Source organism: Podarcis bocagei (assembly GCF_964188305.1).
Source record: "Podarcis bocagei genome assembly, chromosome: 1".
Lineage (NCBI taxonomy): Eukaryota > Metazoa > Chordata > Lepidosauria > Squamata > Lacertidae > Podarcis > Podarcis bocagei.
In genome coordinates, this window is record NC_138125.1 from 82,077,798 (window position 1) to 82,100,104 (window position 22,307).

The 22,307-nt window shown below is 44.1% G+C and overlaps 1 protein-coding gene across 1 annotated transcript; it reads left to right on the forward strand.

Moving 5' to 3' along the window:
- The first annotated feature begins 803 nt into the window (after positions 1 to 803).
- On the forward strand, positions 804 to 21,166 carry LOC308576239 (uncharacterized protein). The gene is made up of 4 exons (XM_081175417.1): positions 804 to 1,359; positions 3,511 to 3,675; positions 17,963 to 18,172; positions 20,561 to 21,166. Exons 1-4 carry the CDS (start codon positions 1,102 to 1,104, stop codon positions 20,792 to 20,794), a joined length of 867 nt encoding a protein of 288 aa, XP_081031543.1. The 5' UTR covers positions 804 to 1,101; the 3' UTR covers positions 20,795 to 21,166.
- The last annotated feature ends 1,141 nt before the right edge of the window (positions 21,167 to 22,307 follow it).

A 22,307-nucleotide genomic window follows, 5' to 3' on the forward strand; every position in this document is an offset into this window, starting at 1 on the left:
GTAAACAGGTGTGCCGTTGCCCAAAAAAGTTTGGGAAACACTGCTATACAGTGGTACCTCAGGTTAAGAACTTAATTCATTCCGGAGGTCCGTTCTTAATCTGAAACTGTTCTTAACCTGAGGTACCACTTTAGCTAATGGGGCCTCCGACTGCTGCCTCGCCACTGGAGCACGATTTCTGTTCTCATCCTGAAGCAAAGTTCTTAACCCGAGGTACTATTTCTGGGTTAGTGGAGTCTGTAACCTGAAGCGTCTGTAACCTGAGGTACCACCACTGTATTTCTGGTGCCTGGTGAAGTATTTCCCCAAGCTTTGCTGAAAGGGTAAGTGAATTGGTAGAACTGGAAGGGACTCCGAGGGTCATCTAGTCCAACCCCCTTCAATGTACAAAATCTCAACTTGTGGTCCTCCATCCAATTTGAAACCATATTGAACTCTGCTTAGCTTTACAAATGTGAAAGCAATTATTTTTATTGCTGCTGAATTGCTGTATTTTAGCATTCCTTATATATTTGCTGTTGTTGTTCTTAAACTGTCCTAGAAGCTCTGCTGGAGGGTGGTTATACATTTTTAAAATATATAACATATATGAGTGAACAGTTGTATAATTTGCAATAAAAAAAAATAGTTGGGTTGCAACTTCGATAAATTAGAGATGTATCAGAACACCAGCGCGTTATCTAATGCTTGTATGTGTATATGGTCATTAAGCTACAACAGCCATACTGTATTAATAACTTTTTTTAAGTAATGCTGATATATTTTAAAGTATACGCTTGCAAGAAGCAGATAGCGCGCATACTTCGGGGGCGGGGAGCGGGAGGATCCCTTCTCAAGTCAAGAGCGGGGCATGCCGCGTTACACAGAAGGCAAGCAGTTCACACATCCGCCTACCCAAGTCCCCCAAATTTGGAGGTTCCTGCCTAAGTTTCGATTCCTTGAGTTTGCCCACTATTCCATGCTGGGAATCAGAGAGCGCATCCACGCCTCCCCGGGATAAAAGCCTGGCAGCTCCGCCTCCTCCCTCCGCCTGCCTTTCACTCCCCGGATCGCTGCCCCGCGAAGCAGTTCTTCTTGAGAGACCCGGTTGCAGGCGAGAAGATGGCAAGCGGCGCCCACTTCCCTTTGCCCGGCCAGGCCAGCGGCGGGCTGCCGCGCTACGAGGAGCTGAAGGACGAGCACGACATGGCCATCCTCGACCCCGCGGGCGCGTCGCCTGGCTCCACCGTGATCCACATGCACAGCCAAAGCCAAGTCTGCGTGGCGCCTCCCCGCGACCATATCTTGTGGTCGATCTGCACCATGATGTACTGCAACTTCTGCTGCCTCGGGTTCATGGCCCTGGTCTTCTCGGTTAAGGTGAGAAGGGCAGGATGGACGAGAGCTCCGCCGTCCATGGGACGCACCCACCCCTTCCTGCTCCACGCTCCATTTGCCCCCTCGTGGGTGGGGGACGGGGAGGGGCGTAAAGCCGGCGGGACGTAATCAGGACTTTTTAAAAAAAGGTTTTGGGTGCTCAGAAGTCCCTCCAGCCATCGTAGGAGCCCTCTCCGATCCGTGTTTCCTCGGAAATGAGCCCCGTTGACGTCGATTGAACTTTTAAAAGTATCTGTAGGGTTGTTGCTTCGCTTGCTAGAGGGAGGAGACATTAATCATGGCCTCTCATTGGCAAGAGGCAGGGGAATGACGGCATTGTATCTTCTTTCCCAAATTTTCAGAGCCGAGTTTTGGATTTAGATTTAACCCATGGGGTAAAGTATAGCTTTAAACCGGGCCCACTTATGCCTTTGAACCCAAACTCAGCCCTGGCTACAAAGTCTGGCGGATCAAGCTAGACTGTGACGCGTCCATGTGTCAGCCCTGTGTTGATGTATAAAGCTGGGGCGGGGGTCTTATTTCCTGCAAGGAAAGGGGCATGGGAGGGGAGGGGAGGGAAACCTTTCCCCCAGTTGGTTCACTTCCAACATTGACATTGCCTGGGAGGAAAGGTTTTAAAACAAGGGAGCACAGTGAGGAAAAACAGCATTTTGCCCACCCCCCCTGCATCATCATGTGTGTGTGCATGTGCAACACGTGGGGGGCGGGGAACACCCATCCATCTGGCTTTATGTATATAAAAATGGGCAACCTTAAGGGACTGATCAGGCAGCTGCAGCCTAGCAGTACCAAAGCATTGCTCCAGTTTACATTCCACACTCTGTGTCTGTGCCCTTGCCTTCCACTGGTGGTAGGGAGCCTCAGTCGGTAGAGCATGAGACTCTTAATCTCAGAGCAAAAGTTAAATTATTGGACTAGATGACCTTCGGGTCAATTCTATGATCCTATGAAATGTGGAGGGAAGTTGCTAGGGCAGGGCAAAAGCTAGCTGGTCTCTAGGAAACTTGGAATTCAGTTCTTAAATTTGCTGGTCACCTGCTCTTATTGTTCCGGCAGCCTCTTTCTCCACAGCTTAGCACTGAAAAACAAATATCTAAGACTATCTAAGCCCCTGAGGTAGGTGTTTTCTACACTTCAATAGTAGAAAACTTGTGCATGTAGCTTAACACAGAAGAGTCAATGACCAAAAACCAAGTCCATTTATCATCTGCAACACGGATTTTTCTTTTAGACTGCTTTGTGTGATTGCAACATCTGTGGGATTTCCCTCCATCATCTTAACTTTAATATGCAAAAATAATGATCTGCAAGGGCAACAACAGACCAACAAGCCACATGACATCAGAGACATGACTAACAACTGGCATAGTGACATCCTTTCTGGTGTGTAAAGATCGGGTTCTTCTCATAATTTGGCTGCTGCTGATCAGATAATAAGATCGTACAAACCCAGTGCTGCAACAATACTGATGTATGAGGACTGCTGAAGAGACAAGCCCTGTAATAAGATTTCAATTCTGAGCGTACCACAAATATACCTTCATTCCAAATAAAATATCCTATTTTATGAACTTAAAAATAAATTAACTTAAACTACTGGATCAGGCCAATGGCCCATCAAGTCCAGCATCCTGTTCTCACAGTGGCTGACCAGACGCCTTTGCGAAACCTGCAAACTAGACATGAATACAACAGCATTCTGCCCACCTGCAATTCCCAGCAAAAGGTATTCTGAGGCATAATCCCCTTGACAGGGGAGGCAGATCTGCGGCTTCTCTATCGTTTTTGTCCCATCTCTTAAAGCTATCCAAGTTGGTGGCCATCACTGCCTCCTGTGGGAGTAAGTTCTATTAATGCGCTTTAAACAAGGAGTGTGTGTGTCTTTAAGATAATGGGGAGGAGCCAAAGGGTGCTATAAATGACCAAAAAAGAGGCACCCCGGTTATTATTACTATTTGGCAGAGGAAGGTCAGTTCTGAAGTTGTGCAGGCCCTGCCTTAAGGTTGCAGCCCAATACACACTTGCTTCTGAGTAAACCTGCATTGGACTGCCCTGTACAGCTCTCTTCTTAAAATAGGTTGGTATCAAAATAGAAGCATCGCTGACTTTTGTTTCTTTCTTCTTTCTGAACAGGCAAGAGATCGCAAAGTGGTTGGTGACCACAGTGGAGCTCGCAGCTATGGTTCTACTGCCCAGTGCCTCAACATTACAGCTGTGACCCTGTGCATTGTGCCCATTGTCACTGTCATCATCCTGCTAGCAACAGGGGTTTTCGCTCCCCAATTTCATAATGGTTATTAGGAAGCCTATGGAGAACCATGTCACAGACGGGTTTCCCTTGTAAAACCACTCACTGCATTTTCCCTTGCTGCCAAGGTTCCCACTCAAGTCACTTTGTTTGTGGGTAATGGTGATGTTTTGCTTTCCAATGACACGGGTGTGTAGCTGGTCAAAGAGCAGCCCTTATATTGAGAATATGGTACTTCCAGTGATGTCTCTCTTGTGCTTGCCAAGACGGAGCTGGATAGGCATTAATTTCAAGAGTTGCCATCCTGTGAACTGTGCATTAGAGGGATTTCCCCCCCCCCCCAAAAAAAAAATCCACATTGCTCTAGTGCCTCTTCCGCTCTCAAGTTATTTTCCTAGCATCCAGTTTTCTCTCTTGCTGGTACACATGGGGACCAAGTGACATGAAGATTCATCTCCTGTTCCTGATGCAAGGAAGACAAATTATCCAGTATTTACACCCCCCCACACACACTTCTTTGTAATGAGAGATGCTTGTAGTTTGTTTTTTTGCAACATATCACCGTAATACATTTGCTTAAAAATATTTTAAAAAACAAGCTTGTGAAGTTTTTGTTCTTGTACATGTTTATTAACAAAGAAGCTATGCACACCCTAAACAGAGGGGCTACAAAATGAGTTCCTGTTGTAAGGATAATAGTTTCCTAGGATGCGTTTACACTCCAAAGCCATCCAAATAATGTTCTTTTGCCATGGTGACTATGGCTGTGCTGGTGTTACAGGGAAACAATTAAATGGTGCCTGTCACATCAGTGCAAGCAGAATTACAAGTCTTGCGGCAGTTATCTGTGCCATTTCCAAACACAAAGGCTGCATTCATTCTCTCCGTGCTTGGCTACCTGCTTCTAATTACCACCAAAAACAAACTTTAGCTATCACGGAGAGGCAGGGCTAGTCCTCTTCCCAGCCATGTGGCAATAGATGCCCATTTGTACAATTAAAAAAAATCGAAGTATTCTTCATTTGGAAAAAGCACCTCCTTGTAGGTGAGTGGGAGACTGGACTGAGTAAAGATGTACGGTGGTGCCTCGCAAGACGAAATTAATTCGTTCCACGAGTTTTTTCGTCTAGCAAATTTTTTGTCTTGTGAAGCACGGTGTCGGAAAAGTTTTGGAAAAGCTTCAAAAATCGCCAAAAACCTCAAAAAAGGCTACCACACCGCGTTCTATGAGTTGCTCCTCGAAGTCAAGTCGCAACTGTATTAACGGTGTTAAGAAAAAGGAAACAAACTTGCAAAAAACGCAAGCAAGTCCATAGGGAAATTCGTCTTGCGAAGCAGCTCAAAAACCGCAAAACCCTTTTGTCTAGCGAGTTTTTCATCTTGCGAGGCATTCGTCTTGCGGGGCACCACTGTAAGGAGATTCAGTGATGAGTTGTGGTAGGTTTCATGATACTATATGAAACCAATTACTGGGGAGGGTGTCTCACTGGAGGTCTTCCAGATATAGGCTGGACAGACAGGTCGGGGAGGGGATCTAGCTCTGCATTTCCTGCATCAGGCAAGGAACTTGATCTGGCAGTGCATGGGATTCTGGCACCTGAGGCAAACCACAAAATAAGGTGTCCCACCCACCTGCACCCCAGCCAGGGAAGAAAGAGTAAGCGAAGTTCTACATTGGGAAGGGTGGGGGAATCAAACCAACCTTACTGATGTGGAAATCACAGTGATGAAGGGCCCCTACTCTGAATTGTGCTGGGCAGATGCAAACCCCAGAGGGCAACCCCCACCATTTCCTCCCTAGGGGTGCAAGGTGACCAGCAGTGCCTCCTATTTGCTTAGAGGCTGAGTTGCAGCAGGAGGGGTGGAGTGGCCACCAAAAAGGCAGCAGATCTGGCCTCCAAGGAGTGTGCACCAGCAGTGAGCAATACATTCCTTAGATGCTGGATCTGTGGATCCTGCCACCTGAGGTGGTTGCCTCACCTTGTCTCATGGGTGGGCTGGCCCTGTTAAGAGGCATTTAAAATTATGTATGATGTGGATGGATACCTCCCCCACCCCCTGCTTTCTTCATATCACCAGAACCTAGCTCACCGGGTGAACCTAAATGGTGGGAGATTTAGGACAAACAAAAGGAAATACAGTTTTGCATAATGTATGTTAATTTAATGAATTTGCTGCTACAGATGATGTCCAAGAAGTGGAGACTGGACATATAGCCTTATCCTCTGTCAGTTTGTCTTAAGATCTTTTAAAGTTGGTAGCCATCACTAGATCCCATGGGACACAATTGCACTTGTGACCAAAACTGACTTTCAAGCACATATGAAGCACATTTCCCCTCAAAGAATTCTGGGCACTGTAGTTAAAGGTTGATGGGATTTGTAAATTACAGTGCCCAAAATTATTGTGGGGAATGTGCTTCAAAGGTGCTCTTAAAATGGGAGAAAATGTATTAAGGGGTGACTTCAATTACTCCACATAGGCAGGGTAAAAGCATATTCTCATGATGTATGGAAGAAAGAGGTAGGGTGTCAAATATATGGATTAGGGCAGATGCTTTTTAAATTGTTCATAAATGATCTGATGTTATGGCAGGTTAAGCAGTGAAGTGGCCCAATTCACCTATGGCAGTTAGGGTCATAAACTGAAGCAGACTGTGAAGAGTGTCAAAATCTCTCTCCAAGCAGGGTTAAGGGGGCTAAAAAAAATGACACACGGTTCAATGTAAGTACATGTAAATGATGCAATCCTTATTTGCAAATATTTACAGAACATTTTGGCTCTTGAGGAGATGCAGGGCAAAGTAATGACCTTGTACTTTGTGACTGAACAAATGTAGAATGAGGGGTGCTTTCCCCCATCAACAAACATGTATATTATAAACTGTCTCATGAACCTCAGATGAAGGAAAGTATAGAAATTTAATAAATAATAATAATATAAACAGCACCAACTTTTCAATTACAGTGGTACCTCGGGTTACAGACACTTCAGGTTACAGACTCCACTAACCCAGAAATAGTACCTCGGGTTAAGAACTTTGCTTCAGAATGAGAACAGAAATCGTGTCGCGGCAGCGGGAGGCCCCATTAGCTGAAGTGGTATCACAGGTTAAGAACGGTTTCAGGTTAAGAATGGACCTCCAGAACAAATTAAGTTCTTAACCCAAGGTACCACTGTAAATGAAACCATATTACACACAAAGCAAACAAAATGCTTTGTGCTAAATAGCACAAGGAAGAAATAGAGCCATGTGGGAACCATGGAAACAACCACAATGTTGGATAGGAGTCTCCCATTCACACCCCAAAACCACTTTCTGAACTACCCTCTGCACTGAGGGCTGGAACCATAGCAAAAAACCGCACTCCTCAGTAGTTCAGAAGGTCATCAGGGTTGATAGTGCAGAAAAGTGGCAATAAGTTCAACAGAATCAATATGGCTGCATTTCCCCTGGTTCAGTTCCCAGTGTGCATTGTCACCAAGGTAACCCAAGCGGTAATCCTCATGATTGAGAAAAGGTCTGGCAATGAGACATAACTACATGTTGAAGAACCTTGACTAAGAATGGAATGTGGAGACTTTGCTAGATTCAACATGGTGGGATTCTGAGAGAGCTTCTTTAAGAGAAGTATTACTATTGCTGCCTAAGTAGCTGGAATAATGCCCCCAGCACCCACTCAACCAAGCCAAATTTATTGTGGGTTTCCCAGGGGCATTTGGTTGGCCACTGTGGTGAACAAGATCCTGGACTAGATTGGACCAGTGATCTATCTAGCAGATCTCTCACATTGTTAACTACAGATTGTGATAATCATGGCAGCCCTGTGGTGTGTTGTCACTCTCAAAAATATGCAGCACAGCTTATCCTGGGTCCTGATGTGTGATGCTGGTAGTAAAGCAGCAAACTTTGCTAAATAGGGGTTGGGAGGAGATATTTTGACACCCTTTAAACTGGTTCGTACATGCTGCTCATCACCCGAAGACTGAAGCTTGAAGCAGTCAGTTGGGTCTGTGAATAAGTCATTGCAGATCAGAGAAAAGAAAATACACAACACCTCAGGCACAAGGCCTTTCAGTGGAACCCATTCACACATTCATCTGTGAGTCATCAAGAACTGCTGTGTAACCAAGTGATAAACAATCAAATTATATCCATACATATGTAAGCTGGATCATAACGAGCAATCAGTTATATTCTCCTGGCTACATGGCAATAGCTTTAGTTATCAAATCACTGTTTGCAACTGAGCCATTGATAGGAGATATTTTCATTTCCACCGTTTTCCAAAACAGTCCTTATTCCAGAACAAAATAACTTCACAGACTAAAAGGTGAGGGAGAATAATCGCTTCCTTTCCATGTCTGTCAACTTCAATGGAAAATACTCAGTACTCACTAGCACAAATTATGTTAACTTTTGATATGGCAAGCTTAGTATCAGAGGGTGGGGGAGTCTACAAAGAAAAGCCTTTTGCTAGCCTGACCTGAAGGACAGAAGAGAATATAGAGAAGGACAGCCAAATGTAGCCCACCAGCTATGAATGGGTAGGGTGCCCATTTTGATGCTTTTTTAGGATGGCAAAAATAAGACTTGGGTGCTGAACACCTGGCACGCCACAGTATGTTACCTTGTTTGCTTGGGGCACCATAACTTATACAGGCATGGGTTAAACTTATTTGTAGTAACAACTGAATAACTGAATAGTTGAATAACTGAGGGAGAGGGAGAGGCTGGGCGAACAGCCAATTTTTTCAGAGAAAAGCTGGAATGAATTACGGGTAAATCCTTATCTGTATAGTCATGGCTGGTTCCTTTGCTTTTGAGCTTTGGGAGTTGCAGGAGTCATCAGACAGCCAAATTCTTGATCAACAAGTTTTCTGTCCGATTTTCTCTGCTCTGTTTAAAATATGGCAACCCTAGCTATCTATAAGATCTGGGTATTTTCCACCTATGCCCTCATCTGGTTAGGTGAAGTGATGGCCATAGTGATGATGCTGCATGGTGTATGAAGAACATATGAATGCTTGCTTGGACTTCAAACCATAATACTAGTAACATCAGTAACTAGTAACTAATAATTTATTTAAAAAGTTAGCCAATTAAAAGGTATCTGGAAAGCTAGTCAGGCTTTCCTTTTAGAAATGTGTTCCAAAGTGGAGTCTTGTATATTCTGTTATATTTTACTCTAGGAAGACCCATTTATCCTAAATAGAACCCAATAAGACCAACATGCATATAGAAAATATTTTTTTAGAATGTGATCCCATTGAGATCCAAAGATTAAATTTTGCAGGAAGCTCTTAGAAATATGAAATAATCAATACATTTTTGGGGAAAATTTTAATCATATTAATTTTTAATCACTTAAAAACAATTAAATTATGCATATTAACTTTAAAGTAAATCCATCATGTGCCATATCATATTAAAGCTCATGAAGTTCTGAAGAGATTGGTATTTTTAATTTTGAAATATCTCAATTCTGGGCTGAGCTTTTAAGGTTTTTGTGTAGACAAGGCCAAAATTGTCAATTAAAAAAAGAAATCAAACCCTCATAACTCAAAAAAAAGAGATTTAAAAAAAATCAGATTCAGACTTGGCTCTGATCATTCAACAAGTGTACAAAATTTTAAGAAAATTGAACCACTTGATATGGAATGACCTACTTGGTACCCCTGGAATCTCACACTGCTTGAGAATTGGGTAGTGTGTAACAATATATTGCCTAACCAAAAAGTTGACATCCCAAGAAAAGACACGGGATTGTTAGGATTATATATGGCTTGTTCCTGGTTGGAGATGAGAGGAGTTCTCATTCATGATTGACCAACTGCCCCCCCCCCACCTCTTCTAAGAATCCTGATGCCCTAGACTTTTCTCTATTGATCTCCATTTGCTTTGTGAGCAGGGTTTCACCTGTTGCTGCCATTTAAATGCAGGGCAGTGGGGAACATGAACACACCCACCCACTGCAATAATACAGAAGGACCCTTTGTAGACAGCTCAGGTGCACTTTGGCTCCCCAATCTTCAATTGCTATGGATTCACAGTTGGTGCAGAACAGCCTCCCTGTCACGGTGTTCCTAGGAAATGTCTCTACCCATTTCATACCTAGTCTCTACTTGAGTCCATAGAAAGGAGAACTCGAAGCAGAAGAAAAGGACCTGGAACAAACCCAAGTTCACTAGTCCTTCTCCTTTCTGCTGTGAGGTTTCTGGTGAAATGAGAGGATGCCAGTATCTTTACACCTGTAAACACACTGGAAACCTTGGACCAGGTGAGGAGAAGCCGAAAACACGCTGGAAGACTGTGTTGGGGCTTCCCGTATCTACTATTGTGGGCTGCAATATTGCCAACCTCCTTTTCTGCTCCAGGCCTTGGAGCGTGTCACAAAGGCTTAGGCATTGTCCCTGTGCATATTCAGAATGGATTGCATGAAAAGAATTCTCAGCACCATAATCCACTGCAGCTGGGCAAAGCATACCCTGTGACTGCCTCTGCAGATAAACTGGCAATTCTTGGAAACTATTGATTCTTATTTACTGAGCAACACTGCAATTCACCACGTTAGCCTTGGTTCCAACTGGTCCTCCCTCCCCTCCCTAATAAGGGAAGGAAGAAAGCAGGTCAACACATGTTCAAATTCATGTTTATATTTGCAGAAATATTTTCTTTTGGCTACCTGGTACAGTACTTGAAACTTGGAATTCTGGCAAACTGTCCAACTTAACTATCATCATGGGGATCCATAGGATTTTTTTTCCAGAAGAGAGCAAAGTAATGTTTCAAACAAATGTACTGTAACTAATGCCTGACCAGGGGAGAGGCGTGGGAACACCCAGCCTCTGAAAAACTTGTACTCCATCCAGCTATAAAGGTAAAGGGACCCCTGCCCGTACGGGCCAGTCTTGACAGACTCTAGGGTTGTGAGCTCATCTCACTCTAGCGCTGTCTGCAGACACTTCCGGGTCACGTGGCCAGCGTGACGAAGCTGCCCCGGCGAACCGGACCAGAGCAGCACACGGAAACGCCGTTTACCTTCCCGCTATAAAGCGGTACCTATTTATCTACTTGCACTTAAGAGTGCTTTCGAACTGCTAGGTGGGCAGGAGCTGGGACCGAACGACGGGAGCTCACCCCGCAGCGGGGATTCGAACCGCCGACCATGCAATCGGCAAGTCCTAGGCGCTGAGGTTTTACCCACAGCGCCACCCGCGTCCCCAATCCAGCTATAGCCCTCCTTTGTTTTTTAGTGGGTAGACCTGGCATCCAGACAACACCTCCCATTCACTGCTGAGACCCTCCGTTTCCCCCAAGTCCCCTTCACCTCCAGCAACTCTTAATTGCTGCTACACTCAATCTCGTAATCACCCCCACATTTCCTAGGGGAAACCCCCAACACACCAGAAAACCAACACTGAATTACATGCAGAGTTGTCTTACACTACTCTAACTTATTCCTCCAACCCCCAACAAAAGGGGTATAACAATATCGGGTTTCTCTGCAGGGCAGGCATATCCCACGCTCAGTCACAGCTCTGCCTCCTCCAATATGGATACCATGATGGCTTTTTATCTGCATTAGCAGAGGAATTTCTAAAATGTTTACAAATTCAGGGGTTTAAGACCAGAGTTACAAAGAAATTGAACTGCTGCTTTGGCTGCTACCTGTCGCTTCTGAGTTGTTACACTATTCTCTAATCACAGCTGCACTAAAATTCTGGATACCTGAATTGATTTTATGAGGTGTGGCAATCACATCTTCACCAGGAAAGATCAACCTAAAAGGCTTTAAAATGAACTAAAAGTTTCCTCCTTCTTCTTCTAGGTGTTTCACTTTAGCCTTCTTTTCACTAATTCAGCTGGGAGGACCCTCCCGCCCAAGGCCTAATTAAACCTGGCAGGAGTCCAGAGGGCCATTTCCCCCCCACACCTGACATAGAGACCAGGAAGTTAGCTGAGTGATTCAGGCTGAGCTGTTTCACCGCCCATGTTCTATTCAATGGGCTGTTCAGTAAAGTTTGGATGCATTATGCAAGAGTTGTAAGGAATTCATTACCACCTGCTGAGCGCTTTCTGCTTCTCTTGACCCTCAAGTCCAGCACCGACCAGGATGCTGACTGTGAGGCCACAGTTTCACCAACTAAGGAGCCAGACCAGATCAGGGGCTCACTCAACCTGTGGTTGGCAGGCAGAAACCCACTGAATTAGATAAAACAGCACCAGGGCCCCTCAAACTGCAGACAGGAACCTCATGAGCAACTTCTCCTGGGCATGAGACTATAAAAAGCCTTGCTGTTCAGCCCAGTGGCCCATCTAGTCTAGCATCCTGTTCTCCCAGTGCCTACCAGATGCACGCAGGTCCTGCTTCCCATAGGCAGAAGCACTCTTCCCACCTGAAGCTCCCAGCAATTGGCATCCAGGGGCATGCCACCTCCAACAGTGGTGGCAGAGCATAACCAATGTGGCTAGTAGCCATTGATAGCCTTATCCTTTACAAAGCTGTCTCTAATCCTCTTTTACAGCTATCCAAGTTGATGGCCATCACTAGCTCCTGTAGGGGTGACTTCCATAGTTTAACCATGCACTGCGTGAAGTTCTCTTCTCTCTGCTGACTCTTCCAACATCCTATTTCATTGGTTGTCCCCCAGTTTTAGCATGAGAGAGGGAACACACCAGGCAACAGGCTGCAAAGCACAGGGAAAGTGCCTTGCCAGGGGACTGTCCCGCTAAGAGTTCTCCCAAAGGGGGAGTATCTTCAGAGCCACTTGGAGAGCCCACCCCACTTTTAAGGTCAGGGCTCTGCTCATCTCTTAAGTTTGTTTATTCACACTCCTGCCACCTAGCCTGCCCCAGAGTTTTCAAATCTTCCTCTCTCCTTGGTAACTGCTTGCTGCTGAAGGAGCATGTTTTGAATGAGTCTTCCAATAAGCTTCGTCTAAACAGACGTGGAATTTATCAACAAAGAGATGCCCACTTTAAAACAAGATGTTTTATAAAGGGGTCTGTTAATATATAATTCTGTATGCACTGAGTGTTAAAACAAAGCTATTGAGTTTATGTTGAATTGAATGTTGTTTTGTTAAAGAAGATTAGTTTGGATTTCTAAAGGCTTGCATGCTTGCTTCTCTTTCTTTCTTTCTTTCTTTCTTTCTTTCTTTCTTTCTTTCTAAAAAAGAAATAACTGTGTATGTGTGAAGGACAGTCTGGGACTTAGCAGACCCTCAACTGGCAATGAAAGATTGTTTTCCTCTAGAGTGGAATCTCTGGAGAGTTGAGAACTCATACCTACGAAGTGCCTCATTGAGGTGAATACATGGCTGACACAGGATTAATCAAGATAGGTTTCTCTTTTTTTGAAGCTCAAATTGAAATGCTGTGATGATACACTTAGGCTCAAATGTTTCATGTAGCTTCTTTGGCCCATTAAGGTCTGCATTAAAAATGTCATACAGACTACTTCTGCTATCTCAGCCTCTATTGTAACACTGAGAACTTCGTGTGATTTGTCAGGAAAAGGTTCTCTGTGTTCCAAAATTATTTCCTACATATTAGAAATATTGGTTGCTCCTCTGTGGAGAGTGGAAGTAGGGTCAGGGAGGTGTCTTTGGCAGTGGGAGAAGAAATAGATATGCTCGATCAGGGTCTGGGGTTCTAAGGGAGCTTGGAATACTTTGCAGGTTTTTATGCAGAGGTTGGATGGACATCTATCATGTATGATTTAGTTGAGATTTCTGCATTGCATGGGGTTGAACTAGGTGGCCCTCAGGACTAGATTACCCACAATAAAACAGAACACCATCTGAGCAGTGCAAAAGAACATGACAATTAATCCAGACTCTCTAAAGCAGTCCATTTCCACACTTTCTTATGGGATACAAGCCCACATGAACCATGTTTGACATTCCTTTCCTGCTTGATACCATAAAACTGGTATAAATGATATATTAGAAACCTTATTGATCTCAGCTTTTAAGATCTATCAAATTACAATTATTGTCCCCCATTTATATACCTTTTAGGTATTTATCATGAAACCAAAGTACCAAACAAGGCAGGAAGTTTTGAAGAAGCTACCACAGCTGCTGCCAGTGCAGAGCTGAATTTAACAGATGAACAAAGGACGCCACTGTCCAGCCCCTTGAAACTGAAAAAAGCATACCACAGAGTGTTGTCATAAGTTCAGATAGAAAAGGTCAGTCTATCTGCTTTCTCACAAATGAAATCTCTGGGTTTCTCTTCTTTCCCCATAGCTCACAAAACAAGAACAGCTTTGATGGCAGAAATTCTGTCAGTTTCACAGACTGCAGCGCATTTATTATAGTAGCCAAAGTTCAACCTAAATAGCTCTGCTTCTGGCCTGGGCTTCTGAAAGATTATGTTTCATTAGTTTCTACTTAGTCTCCTAGAATAAGGGTGCAATCCTGTACTCAGGATCTGCTGGTTGAGGAGCTGTGTTGGAAGCTCCACCGGCAGTGAAAGCAAATGGGATGGGGTGGGATGGGGGTAGAGCACGCTCATTCTAACACATTACCCCCTCCACATATTTGTTAACTGACTACATCCTGCTAAGATTCAGAGCCAATCTGAAAGCAGCATCTATTATGTTTTTCAGATCATCTGTAATCACAAACACACACATTATTTAGTGTAGGACTCAACATGTCATATATCAGAATTATTCCAGGAACAGAAAAACTACAAAAACCAAGGGTGTTCTTCTGCCAATGCAACGGTTTGACATCACCCCCCAGAGGAGTCTCTCAAGACAAACGGTTGCCAACAACAACAACAACATTAATCTTCCCGCTATTATAATCTCAGGAAACAGCCACTGCCCTTTCCTTTGCTCCGATTGTCCTTTTCCTGCAGACTAGTACTGGGCTGACCACAGCTGCTGTAGGAGATGTAGCACTGCACTGGAGACAGGGTGTTTACCGTATTTTTCGCTCCATAAGACACACCTGACCATAAGACGCACCTAGTTTTTAGAGGGGGAATGCAAGAAAAAAAAATATTTAAAGGGAGCACTGAGCAGAGCCTGTATGCATCCCATACGAGCCACGTGGAGCATGTGTGCAGCACTTGCAGGCTTTTCCCCAAGGAGGGAAAAAGGCATCCTGTCACTGACGGGTTGCCCTTCTCCCTCCTCGGGGAAAAGCCCTCAAGAGCCGCACACACGCTCTGCTTGGCTCTTTAAAGGGAGCGTGGCTCTTGGGAGCTTTTAAAGGAGATGGGGGAAGGGACAGAGCCGCGCGCTCTGACCCTTCCCCCATCTCCCGCAAAAGCCAGCAAGAGCCACACGCTCTTTAAAGGGAGCGTGGCTCTTGCTCGAGGTGGGAGAAGGGACAGAGCGTGGCTAAGCCAGAAGCTAGAACAGCAAGAGGGAGCGCTGCACAGCAATCCCTCTCACTGTTCTGGCTTCTGAGATAGCTGAGCAGCCTGCATTCGCTCCATAAGACGCACACACATTTCCCCTTACTTTTTAGGAGGGAAACAGTGCGTCTTATAGAGTGAAAAATATGGTAACCCTTTTCTCCCATGCAATTTCCCCAAACTTTTTTTATATCTGCAGTGGGGGTTGGGGAGAAACATAGGCACAATATGTGTATCTGCTGTTCTTGTGGGGTGGTGGTGCAAAAAGACAGTAAGACTCTTCCCCCCCCCCCTTTTACTGTTGTGCAGAAAAGGGAATTTCAGTTTGTAATGTCAGTTGAAACTCTCTCTTTTATACAACTATTAAAGGTACAAGCACCATTTCTTTTGCACTGGGCTACCCTAATTTCTTCCACTGCAAAGCTAAAAGCACTTTCTTCAGGGTGATTCAGATTGGTCTTCTCTAAACATGGTGCTTTGAGGAAAATCAGTCCCACACACCTCAATAATTAAGATCACATCCTCACATGAGTTGAGAGATATGATCATGAATCTACCATGTCTTGTGTGGTTTGCTCATCAGGAGAATTCTTCACTGTAGTCCTGCCCTGGTGTTTTGCTTTGTAGCCTTTCAGCTGCTGCTGGAAAATGTTCTGCTTTATAAACATTTCTCAGTTTTTATGATTATCTAAGGAAGTAAAGAACTGAACTCTGAGCCAAGTAAATGTTCTTTATTGAATCAGGCTAAAAAATATTTTCATGTGTACTCAGATTGTAGAAAAGAGCAAGCCTATGCAGGCTTGGATAGCTAGTTTCTAGATGTTTATTTTCTAATGCAGAGTTCTCAGCACTGGGAGTAAAGTAACCTCTATAAAATATGAGCCTGCTTAAGCCCAGGACAAAGAAGCAGGAAAAAGGAAATATGCTTAATTGTGACAAATGTCAAAAGAGGTTCCAAATTAGATCTGAAATCTGAGTACTCCATGGACATGTTACAACAAGAAGAAATTATCAGTATAACTATCTGACGTTCAGAAGACATCTGAAGGCATCCCTGTTTAGGGAAGTTTTTAACGTTTGATGTTTTATTGTGCTTTTAATTCTGTTGGGAGCTACCCAGAGTGGCTGGGGTATAAATAAATTATTATTATTATTATTATTATTATTATTATTATTATTATTATTATTATTATTACTATTATTAGCAAAAGTTTGTCAACCGCCAAGTGGATATAGATAAATCAATAGGGCAAGGGAAAGGGACTTTTAACTAGATAATTAAAGCTGGGCAAAGCAGGAATAGTGTCATACAAAGAGTGATTTTTTTTTCAAAAAAAAAAATGTTTAGGGGCACTCTCATTTTCCTACTCATATTGAAATACTGCCCCTTAATGTGGTCAAACTTAGATTCACAAAACGTCTGTGTCCCCCAGAAAAAAAGCCCTGAATACAACCTGTTTCCTGGACCAGGCAACTGCATCTCTGCAACAAACTGAAGTTTCAACAGGTCAGGTTGCTATGTGTCAGGCAGGGAAAATACACAATATATTTTCTAGAGGAACATAAAGTGTAACACTATGTGTGCCAAAGTATACAAATACAACATTCAGTTAACTTTTACTCAGAGGAGATTTGTGGAAATTAATGGACCTAAGTTAGTCATGGCCATTAATTTCAAAGGGTCTACTAGGAGTAAAAGTTAGCTGAATGCAACTCTTTACTAAATGAACTGTTCCCCAGTCCCCTTTTAGTACTGAACAAAAAATTGTTGACAAGATTATTTTAGTGGGGTTTTTTAAAGAAGCTGGACTAGCTGCCTTTCTCATGTACTTGGTCATTTGTCAGACCATGGGCATACTCAGGATTTGAGGGGGGGCAGGCTTTATGGTGGGGAGGGCAGAACCAAGTTATCTGCGAGGCAATTGGCCTGTTAGTTAAGTATTTTTATTTATTTACTTGATTTAGCCCCCCCCCCCGCTACGCCCATGTGTCAGACCCTTCAGCTCCTTTTTGAAAGTAAAAGCAGGGTACAAGCCGTGAAATGAAACAATGCAGTGAAAGACCTGTCTCCAGGGTCGGATTTAGGTTTGATGAAGCCCTAAGCTAGTGAAGGTAATGGGGCCCTTTATATGTCCAGCTGTCCTTTGTCAACAACAAAGGTAATGGGGTCCTTTATATGTCCAGCTGTCCTTTGTCAACAACAAATTTTCTAATGCAGAGTTCTCAGCACTGGGAGTAAAGTTTTTTGTGCTGAATATACGCTATATGGTAATTTTAGGGAGCAGGCGAGCAGGCGGGGCCCATTACTTACATCATAGGAGCCTACACAACACAAAACACTGTTGCTGTACATGTAGGTTTTATTTTATTTGGTTTTTATCTTATACTTTGGAAATGTACATCCAGTCCCCCCCCTTTAAATTTTCTGGGAGCCCCCAAGAGAGTGGGGCCCTAAGCTATAGCTTGTTTAGTTTATACGTAAATCTGGCACTGCTTGTCTCTATAGGAATATAATTCCCCGTTTACTTTCTGACGGTAGTTCTCAACCCACCCACCCTTTTTTTTTAAACACTACGTTAAAAGCTTACTGGTAAATTACCAGTGTGTGAGTTACACTGCGGTTCCTTTTCTTTAGGCTGCTGCTAGACAGCGGGCGGGATAAGAACTCGAGCCTCCCCAGGCCGTGTGGCCCCAGGACCGCCGCTGAGCTTCCCCTGCGGCTCTGGGAACAAGCACGCTTTCCCTCCCGCGCCCTCCAGGGATATACTGTACTGTATATCCATTGCCCTGTTCGCCCTGCTCCGCCCCCGTTTTCGAGGAGCAGGACAGAGGCCCCAGCTTCGTGCGCCAGAGGCCGCTCCTGACAAATCAGAGGCCGAGGAGACCCTCCCTTACCATCACGGGCGGCGGGATCCTCTTCCTCCTCCTCTTCCTCAGCAGCCTCCCGCCAGCACTAGCAGCTCTCGGCCACCATGGAGCTAGAAAGTGCCTTGGACGTCAACCTGAGGCCCTACAGCGTCGAGATGATCGGCGGTGACACCATCACGATCTGCCCTTACCCCTTCGTCGTCGAGCAGCCCAAGGACTACGTGCTCTGGTCGCTGTACAACTTCTCCTTCATGAACGCCTGCTGCCTGGGCTTCGCGGCCCTCGTCTACTCCATCAAGGTGAAGGCGCCAAGAAAAGGCGGGAAAGCTCCGCCAGTAAATCCTCCGGCCGTGTTCCCTCCTCACCCCTCACTTTAGTGTCCGCCGACGGCCCCCCACCACCTCAAAATGGCTGGGGAATATTTTTGTTTGGCCCAGAATATATAGTACACCCCGGTTCTTGCTTCGTTTCCTGCCCTTGCTAGGACAACCCCTCCCTTTCCTCCACCCTTGAGTCAGATCCTAGCGTTGCCCTTTCCAAGCAGCCTTTGTACTTTTCTCAGCAACTCTGGGAAAGTAGAAATCCAACAGCTGCGGCTCCCTGGTTCCCTTTGTGGTGCGAAAAGCATCACCTGTTGGATTTCTGCGAGTGACACAGGTATAAAACCCTATGTGAAATGTCAAAATAAAAAAAAAATTCCTTCCTGTAGCACCTTAAAGACCAACTAAGTTAGTTCTTGGTATAAGCTTTCGTGTGCATGCACACTTCTTCAGATACACATATGTGAAATGTGTTAAACTCTCAAAGTTCATCCCTGTCCGCTTTCCAAGGAATCCCCCCCCCCCAAGACATTCAAAGCTGTGGATTCATTGTGGAAAGTTCCCCATCTCCTGTAATTCCATATCCACCACAGAAGACATAAATTTCATATTTTTTAAATCATTTTTCTACTAAAAAATGAGGTGTGGAGGACATATTTAGAAGAAGAAGAAGAAGAAGAGTTTGGATTTGATATCCCGCCTTTCACTCCCTTCAAGGAGTCTCAAAGCGGCTAACATTCTCCTTTCCCTTCCTCCACCACAACAAACACTCTGTGAGGTGAGTGGGGCTGAGAGACTTCAAAGAAGTGTGACTGGCCCAAGGTCACCCAGCAGCTGCATGTGGAGGAGCGGAGACGCGAACCCGGTTCCCCAGATTACATGACTACCGCTCTTAACCACTACACCACACTGGCACATGGCCTGTTTTGCTTGAAAGTATTAGGATTCAGCAGTATAAATTACTCAATGACACTGAAGCAGTAGGCAAGGCTATTTAATTTTCATATTCTCTAGCTTTGAGATGGATGAGTTTCAGAATACAACTCATTCGTGTGTGTATGGGGAGAGAGAGCGCTAATACATCAGTTATATTAATAGGATTTTTGGTACATTTGAGAAGAAAATGCCCTCCAATCCCTCTTACCGCCTTAGTTATTAAGATGCATTCTTGGGCACCGTTTGGGGATTGACAGTTAATGTCTGCAGGGGTCTCCAGCTGTGACACCTGTGCCTTCACACTTCTGGTGCCTTCAACACCCCTGAGGCTCTTCCCGCTTACTGCCTCCTTCATCATAAGGTGGTAGTGTGATAGTGAGGGTTACTGTTTTCTCCCATGAAAGTACCTTTGAAGGAGGAAATTGGAAGCTTGACACTCTCACTTCCTCTTTCAGCTGTACCGTAAAGTATGTGTTTTTTCAAGGCTCAGAGTAATTTTACTAGATTCAACTTTTACACAGATCCCTTGGGAAAGTGAGGTGTGTGCATTGTTTGTGTGCATATCTGTGTTTTGCGAAATTGGGAAGTGAGAACAGATGGTCTTGAAATGGTATAATTTGTTTCTAGGTTCCACTTCCAACAACGATCCCCTTGTTTCCTTTGACTAAACTGTAAAGATCACAGATCCAGTGGTCTCTGGATCTGAGACACATAATCTTATAGATCTCAACTTTTAATTTATTTATTTTTACAAGGAATCTCCTTAAAACCACCATCAAATCATCGGTCACCTCTGTGTCCATCGATATAGTCTGAGATTTGTTGGTGGTTTTGTTGTCATCCTATGCAAAAATCATGAGGCTCCGTGTTTTAAATAAATGTTTTTTGAGGTAATAGGAAGCAACACACCTGTGATTGTTACTCTTCAGTCTGTCAGTGTAAGCTTTAATCATGGGGGTTGGGGTGTGTGTGGCTTGTATAAAATCATGCACATTCAAGAGGATCCATTTAAAATTTACTGGATCTGATTTTTCCTCATGGAAAAGTAAAGTGAATTTGAAGGTGGGCACATGTGCTTCTGTCTATCTTGGGAGAGAGGAAAACAGGAGTTGGTTCTTATTACAGTCTCAACATTCCAAATACTTCCTTGGGCCTAGAAGGGTTGGTGGGCTCTCATTAAAAGAATATGAATGAAGACAGATGATGCTGAGACTAGAATAGGATGCAACCTTTTGGGAAGCAGGAACTTTCATTTTGCACAATCCTTTGGTCACTAATAGCACTAAACAGGAAACTGTAGATTTGATTATGATTACACAACAGCCATGGAAAGTCCATTCGAGCTTTAGGTATTGTAAGCATGTGCAAATGTTTCCAATGTTAATTCTTGTTTGTTTGTTTGTTTGTTTGAAAAAATTCTCTCCCCTGCAGGCAAGGGATTGTAAAGTCGCTGGAAATGCTGAAGATGCAACTAGATATGGCAAGAGAGCCAAGATTCTGAATATCGTTGCAATAGTTCTGGGTGTCTTGTTGTTCCTTTTGCTCTGTGGCTTGATTGCCAGTGTTTTAATAGCTTTACAAGAAAGAGTCCAGAAGTTGTTTGATGAATACAAAACGAACATGGGGGATGTTTTTGGATCAGGGAGTGGATCTGGGGCATCCTAAACAAATCTTTAAGCACTGGCTATCCTTTCTTCTGCTTGTGAAAGTGCCTGCCCTGCTCGTTCATTTGCCAAGGCATGAGACCTTCTGCAAAGCAGTACTACTCGCATTTATGAAGATGTACTGCCACTGATTGCCTACCATCCAGTTTGAGATGTTTATTGGAAAAAATGCAATGCTTTTATGAGCGGTGATTTCTCTGTCCCAAGCTCTGGATTTGCAGCATTTCCAGTTCTGTTACTCATGGGAAGTGCCATATTCATTTGGTTTTTCAGTATTTTGGCAAGTCTCCAATTCAGTATGTGTATTAGAGCTTTCCTTTATTGAAATTTTACATTTGATGTGAATTCTAAGAAAATAAAACATATTTTGTTATTTCGTGTAAAGTTACTCTGTTAATCACCCAGTAGAGGGGCATCTTTTCCAACTGGCAGTTTGTTGAGCTCCACCAAGACCCAGCCAGCTCCTCTTCCAATGCTGACAACCTTGGCTGTCTCCTCCATTGAAAATGAGGCTTTCACACTACTTCCCACGGCCTGTGGAATTGGACGGAGCTCTGGCAGGAAGAAAGAGAATGCCAAACAGTGAAGCAACAACCGTGTAGTGTGGTTGGCTTTGCTGCTCATTTGGTTTTTCCGCTTGTTCACTTGTCCAGGTAAGAGGGTACTGCTCGTTTGGCCCAGCTCAGATAACTTGTTTCTTGTGGAAATCCAGCCCAGGACTAGAGAAGGATGAGAGAGGAAAAGCTTTTAATCACCCCTTCTCCCTCTCCCTCTGACTACACAATGTTGTCCAGATGGGGAAGCTTGCAAACTTGACATGTGAAGGGGGTGGGACAAAAGCAGTTACTCAGAAATCCAGCAAAGATGAGGATATCAAAGTTTTGGTGCTGGCATGTGGCTGGAAAACGTGGATGAAGAGATGGACAGAGGAGATTATAGGGTTGGATGGGAAGGTGAGAAGGGGGGCACACTAGAACACAATCTATTTGGGAACTGTTGGAATACAGTCCACTCTCTTTTTTTGGAAATTATTCTCTTTATTTCTGCGAGGCCAAGAGATGGGTCTTGTCTGGACAGCCCAGGACATCCATGCACACTGCCCAGGCTTCTGTCCTGGGGAGGTTACTAAAGTGCAGCTAACACAGCGGTTTGACTTCATCCTCAGAGGCACACTCCATTGTCTCTTGAGAAAGACAACAAGAACAAGAGTACATAGGAAGCTAGTGTTGAGTGTGAAAAATGGGATCTTTATTCCCTCTATATTAATTTGCTTGAATGAGAAAAGGGATCATTAAATTTTAAATCAGTTTTCCACAATCTTTCCCAATCTTCAAATATATTATGACCTATGTCTTGTGCCCATTTAATCATAACTGATTTCACCTCCTAATCTTTTGTTTCCCATTCTAGCAGAATACTATATGTGCCTTTCAGCAACTTTACTTTCCCTTCCAGAACTTTCTTCTGAAATCTAGATGTCGTGTAACTGAATCCTTTCTTATTGTCTTCTTTGT